Source organism: Vulpes lagopus, chromosome 13 (genome assembly GCF_018345385.1).
Source record: "Vulpes lagopus strain Blue_001 chromosome 13, ASM1834538v1, whole genome shotgun sequence".
Lineage (NCBI taxonomy): Eukaryota > Metazoa > Chordata > Mammalia > Carnivora > Canidae > Vulpes > Vulpes lagopus.
Window position 1 is genome coordinate 21,786,154 of NC_054836.1, and position 5,133 is coordinate 21,791,286.

The 5,133-nt window shown below is 57.6% G+C and overlaps 1 protein-coding gene across 1 annotated transcript; it reads right to left on the reverse strand.

Moving 5' to 3' along the window:
* Nucleotides 1–249: 249 nt before the first annotated feature.
* DLX5 (distal-less homeobox 5) lies at nucleotides 250–4,513 on the reverse strand. The gene is made up of 3 exons (XM_041728050.1): nucleotides 3,978–4,513; nucleotides 1,937–2,121; nucleotides 250–856 (listed from the first exon to the last, which is right to left on the reverse strand). The coding sequence occupies exons 1-3, from the start codon at nucleotides 4,330–4,332 to the stop codon at nucleotides 527–529; spliced, it is 870 nt and encodes a 289-aa protein (XP_041583984.1). The 5' UTR covers nucleotides 4,333–4,513; the 3' UTR covers nucleotides 250–526.
* Between the last annotated feature and the right edge of the window lie 620 nt (nucleotides 4,514–5,133).

The following is a 5,133-nucleotide window of genomic DNA, read 5'->3' on the forward strand; positions in this document are numbered from 1 at the left end:
AGTACAGCATCCAACATAAACACGTGTGCAGTTTTGCATCCATGCAGCCCCCAATTTCTGTTTTCCTTTTTGCCTTATTGGATCTCTACAGAGCTTGTCTTCCTTTAATTGCCTGCATAAAACGTCAGTAGCCCATTGTAAGGAGGTCAAAAGGAGTGGTTTTTTTTTAGAAACATTCGGCTTTCATGGTCGAAATAATTTTATTTATCCAGAATATACAGTTTAATTCCTCTATCTACACTTATTTACATGGTTAAAATAACATTGAAAAAAAGTCTTTTGAAAAGTTGAGGTCATAGATTTCAAGGCACCATTGATAGTGTCCACAGTTGCGCAAAAAAGTTTGTCTGTAAAAAAAGGGGGGACGGGGTCCTTTGAAATGCAATAACTTACATGCAAAAAAGCTTTACACATGAAATCTTTTTTGTTTCCGTTTTCCAAACTTCCCCAAATGAATTCCTTTCTTTATGATTTTCTAAAACAGCAAAACACAGCAGTCCCAAAAAAGAGAGCAAGAGAAAGCCGCCTAATAGAGTGTCCCGGAGGCCAGCGCCAGCGGGTGCTGTAAGGAGCCGGGCGGCGGCAGGTGGGAATTGATTGAGCTGGCTGCGCTCGGGTACCAGGAAGCCGAGTTCTCCAGGTAGCTGGACGCGGGGGACTGGTTGGAGGTCGGAGGGTGGGCATGAGGGTGGTGGCTGAGCGAGCGGGACGAGCCCTGGGGCTCCCACACCGCCGGAGATTGCGGCGAGTTACACGCCATAGGGTCGCTGGAGCTGGGGCTGTGCTCCGGGGGCATCTCCCCGTTTTTCATGATCTTCTTGATCTTGGATCTTTTGTTCTGAAACCAGATTTTCACCTGGGTGGGGGAACAAAGGCACACGTTACCGGGTCACTCAGAGGCCGCCCGCGCCTTCCCCAGAGCGGCGACTGGAGGCATCTCGGGTCCCCAGGTGGCCCGGACCTGGCGTCTCCCCGCGGCTCGCGGCCTAGGGTCAGCGGCCCGGCCTGAGGCCAAACCGGTATCAGGGGCCCCAGTGGACACCCTGCCCGGAAAGGCGCTCACCGGCCGCCGCGAGGGCAGGGCTCAGGAGGCTCCAGTGTTTGTTTGGGCTGGGGGAGGAGGGCGCGAGTGTCCCGGGCGGCGTGCACCCACGTCTAGGCCTGAGCAGGGCGCACGAAAGCGGCGCAGCGAAAGTCTCCAAAACAATGGCCCGAGAGCCGCGCGCGAGGGCTGGGGGCTGGCGGTGCGCGCGCCGGTGGAGAGGGAAGGAGCCGCGTCCCAGCCTCCCGCCCAACACCCTGCACTGCCCCTGAGCTTCCAAAGGTCAGAATGCGCCTGCAGCTCTGGGCGGCGATTCGAGCATTCTTTATTTTTTTACAGGCCCTGGCAGGGCCGGGGAGGGACAAACCCAGGGATGATTTCCCCGCGCAACAGCGCCCCCGCTCCCCCCACCCCACCGCCCACTTTGCGACCCTCAGACTGCTGCGGCCTAAAGCTCCGCGGCAGTGGGGCGTGACCTTCAGCTTTCCAGCCGGAGGCGACCTCCGCGGCCCGAGATCACCGGGAGGCCGCCGGGCCCTGCTCTCCCAGAGAGGCTCTGCATTGCGCAGAGAACCGATTTCTCCAGGCTTCCAGAGAGTCCTGGAAATGACCCCCCCACAAACACATACACACTTGTTTCCAATCTAGGAGGTTGGCCCCTCGCCCTGGAGGCCCGAAGCGGGGGTGAACGGCGTCTCCACCCCATCCCCACTGTCGCACGGCGGCGACACCCAGCCTGACTCATGGAGGTGAGGGCGCGGGGTCCGTGTCTTTCTGTCTGTGAGTTTCTCGCGGGCGCTATCCAATCGGTTCCAGCCGGTCGGGACCGAACCGCGCTGCCCCGCCAGCCTTGCAGCCCAGGCGGGGCTCCGGCCCGACCGCTGCCGGATTTACCTGTGTTTGCGTCAGTCCCAGCGAGGCGGCCAGCTCGGCGCGTTCAGGCAGGGCGAGGTACTGAGTCTTCTGAAACCTTCTCTGCAACGCGGCCAGCTGAAAGCTGGAATAAATAGTCCTGGGTTTACGAACTTTCTTTGGTTTGCCATTCACCATCCTCACCTCGGGCTCGGCCACTTCTTTCTCTAAATAATCAGAATAGACTCGGTTAGAGTTTGTCCGCAGTGTTTCTTTTGCACAACCCTCGGGTACGTCCTTGAGTTTTGTTTTCTTTTTGACCCACGCAGTCTTTCCCCATATCACCTCCTTTGCTTAACAAGACCCAGAGAAATATGCCTCTCCCTCAAGTCAGGGAAAAGCCAGGTAGTTTGGTTAATTCCCTACTCAGCTCATTCAGGTTCTTGTGGGCTTGTGCAAAGCTCTTTGTATAGCGCAGCTCCCTTCTTGGCGTCTGGGATTTAGCCCTTGCCCCAGTTATTGCTTCACCCTGACATGTTTTTACGCCCACCCTGTGCTCACCCCCGTTTCTGGGGCGAGCTTGGCCAGCGCCTCCCGGGGCTTCAAGGGGGAGGCCCTGGGCTGAGACATCTCCCCCCCCCCACCCCCGCCCGCCCCCACCGTCGGCGTCTGTTAGGGCGCCCGCAGAGACCAGACGCATGGGCAGGGAAGACGCTAACCGAGGTCTCCAAAGTTCAAAGACCCACAAGCAAAACTATGCTCCTTCAATTCAGCAGCAAGAGGTCCAGGCCGCTGCAGACAGAGGGCCGATTATGCAGCCCCCATAATCTCCCTGCAGATCTGCGAGGGCACAGATGTGTCTGGTTTCTTTTACAAATAGACTTAATAAGTTCTTGGCCAAAAGAAAAAAAAATCTTTCACTTATGCGCGAAATACAGAGACATTCAAAGGAACGAAGACACCCCACCCCCTGGGTTCTCTTTTAAAACTTAGCCAGAGTCACACGTTGGAAAGGATGCGATGGTAAATTGTTTTCGTAGGAAAGGGGCGGCAGGTTAGGACGAATTTCTCAAAGTCGTGAATACAGAGGGGGGAGAAAAGGCTTTCTGGATGAGTGTTTTACAAACATACCCCGGGGCCCCAAAACCCCTTTCTGAAAAGTACCACCTTATCAAAAGTACACATCTCAGGAAGGGGTGGAGAACCTCTCCACTGTGTGTGTGCGTGCGTGTGGCAAGCTCCTGGGAGAGGAAGGGTGGAGAATGAGGGCTGTGGTCTCGATTCTGCCAAAGAAGGGGATGCTAATATTAGCAGGATTATTAATGTGCTAGTGGGAAGAGATCAAACCTGACCAGCAAAACCTCTCCAAGGAGACCTCATGCCTCTCTCTTACCGCCCAGGCTCACTAACCCTCTTAAACTCTCCAACTAAGTTTCAAGGAGGGAGGAAAGAGAGGAGGTGGGGGAAGAGGAAGACAAATTTTAGGCACCTCTCGGCAACCCTCCTCCAACCTTAAATGGCTTTTTGTTTTTGGAAGTGCCCTGGATAAACCGCAAGGCTGTTCTTCTTCTGGCGGGCTACAGCTCCCCAGCACGCCCCCGCCCCCCGAACCCCGCGGGCCTGGGGACACCGACACCAGGCTGGCTCGTGGCTGCTCTCAGACTAATCCCGACAGAGTCTTTGAGGCAGCCTTCCACTCCCACTCGCACCAGCAGAGCACGCTCACCGAAAACTCCAACAACCAACCTCCCCTTTATTACGCAAATGCCACTCAGGCTGCTTGATTCTTTCTTCTCTCCACCCCTACCCCGCTTCCAGCCCGGTTGGCTTTCAGACCAGGCAAGTTGGGAATCCAGAGACTTGAGGGCCCCCACCCCCCAGGTGCCGGAGGGGAGGATTTTTCTAAGAATCCCTAAAACGCTGGCCCTAGAGAACCTCTCGGTTGCAGGGTCCAGCCCCCCTCTCTTCCGCCGGGTGCGCCCCCCACTGCGGTGGTGGGCGCGCGCCCCCAATCTCCCACCGCGCCTCGCCCCTCCAGCACCCCGGCTCCCCCTGTACCTGCCCCCATCCCGCGCCCCCCTACCTGGCTGGCTGGCGGCGCTCGGGACGCGGTTGTAGGCGCCGCCGTACTGGTGGTAGGGGCTGGCGTAGCTGTAGTCGGCGTAAGCCTTGGCGGGGTAGCTGCCGGCGGAGCCGTTCACGCCGTGGTACTGGTACTGGTAGGGGTTGAGCGCTTTGCCGTAGGAAGCCGAGGTAGGAGAGCAGTAGCCGTGTGGGGCTCCCCCCGTGGGACTGTAGTAGTCGGAATCGGTGGCCGAGGACTCGGGCAAAGTTGGGGATTCCTGAGACGGATGGTGCATGGCTGCGGACGTCTGAAACGGAGCTTGGAAGTCGCCGGATCGGATGCTGGGGACCCTTCTGTCAAACACCCCTGTCATCGCTCACAGGCGGCGGCTGTCCCGGCTGCTGTGGCGGCGGCGGCTGCCCGAGTTGGCTGTGGGGCTGCTCTGGTCTAAGCAGACATGGCTGTGGGAGCGAGGGAGGAGGAGGAAGAGGAGGAGGAGGAGAGAAGGAGGCGGCGGCGGCGGCGGCGAGGAGGAGGCTGGGAGTCGTGGAGGCTCTGTCTCCGGCGGGCTGACTGATGGCAGAGGCGCAGCACAGCCTTGGTTAAATCCTTAATTGCGCGCTTACGCACAGCGGGGTGGATCGGGTTCCATTGGCCAGGGCCTCGGGAGCAGCAGCAACACCCTAACTCGTCCAACTAGTTTTAGCACAACAAAGCATTGCTTAAAAGAGAGAGAGAGGGAGAGAGAGAGAGAAAGGAGGGGGGGGGGGGGGTGTGTGTGTGTGTGTGTGTGTGTGTGCGCGCGCGCACGCGTGTGTGTTGTTGTTGCTTGTTGGGGGAGGGGGCCTCAGTCAATCTGTTTTCAGTGAATACCAAAGACAACGCAGAAGCCCCAACACCCAGCTCAGTCAAGTCTGGAGACAATGTGCTCCAATCCTCGGCCTCAGAAAGTGCACATATTTGGGGGGTGAGGCGGGCGAAGGTCTTTCCTGGTTCCCCACCTTCCTACTCCTTTGGTTTGCAGGGGTGGAGGGAGGGGGAGAACTGAACATTGATATTGAAATGAGGAACCAAAGCAGGGAATAGAGGTGAGGGTGGGGGAGCCGGGATGTAGGACCCAAGGCAAAAAGGGACTGAGAACAATATTCCTAGTGGGGTGCTGAGAGCCAAGTTA

Bases quoted from the DNA above. Each gene is read 5' to 3' on its own strand.
- DLX5 (XM_041728050.1), bottom strand. From the start codon at position 4,332: ATGACAGGGGTGTTTGACAGAAGGGTCCCCAGCATCCGATCCGGCGAC. The intron at 2,122-3,977 runs GTAGGGGGGCGC...CTGATTATTTAG, and splicing joins GAGCGCCGCCAGCCAGCCAG to AGAAAGAAGTGGCCGAGCCC. The intron at 857-1,936 runs GTAAATCCGGCA...TCCCCCACCCAG, and splicing joins TGGGACTGACGCAAACACAG to GTGAAAATCTGGTTTCAGAA.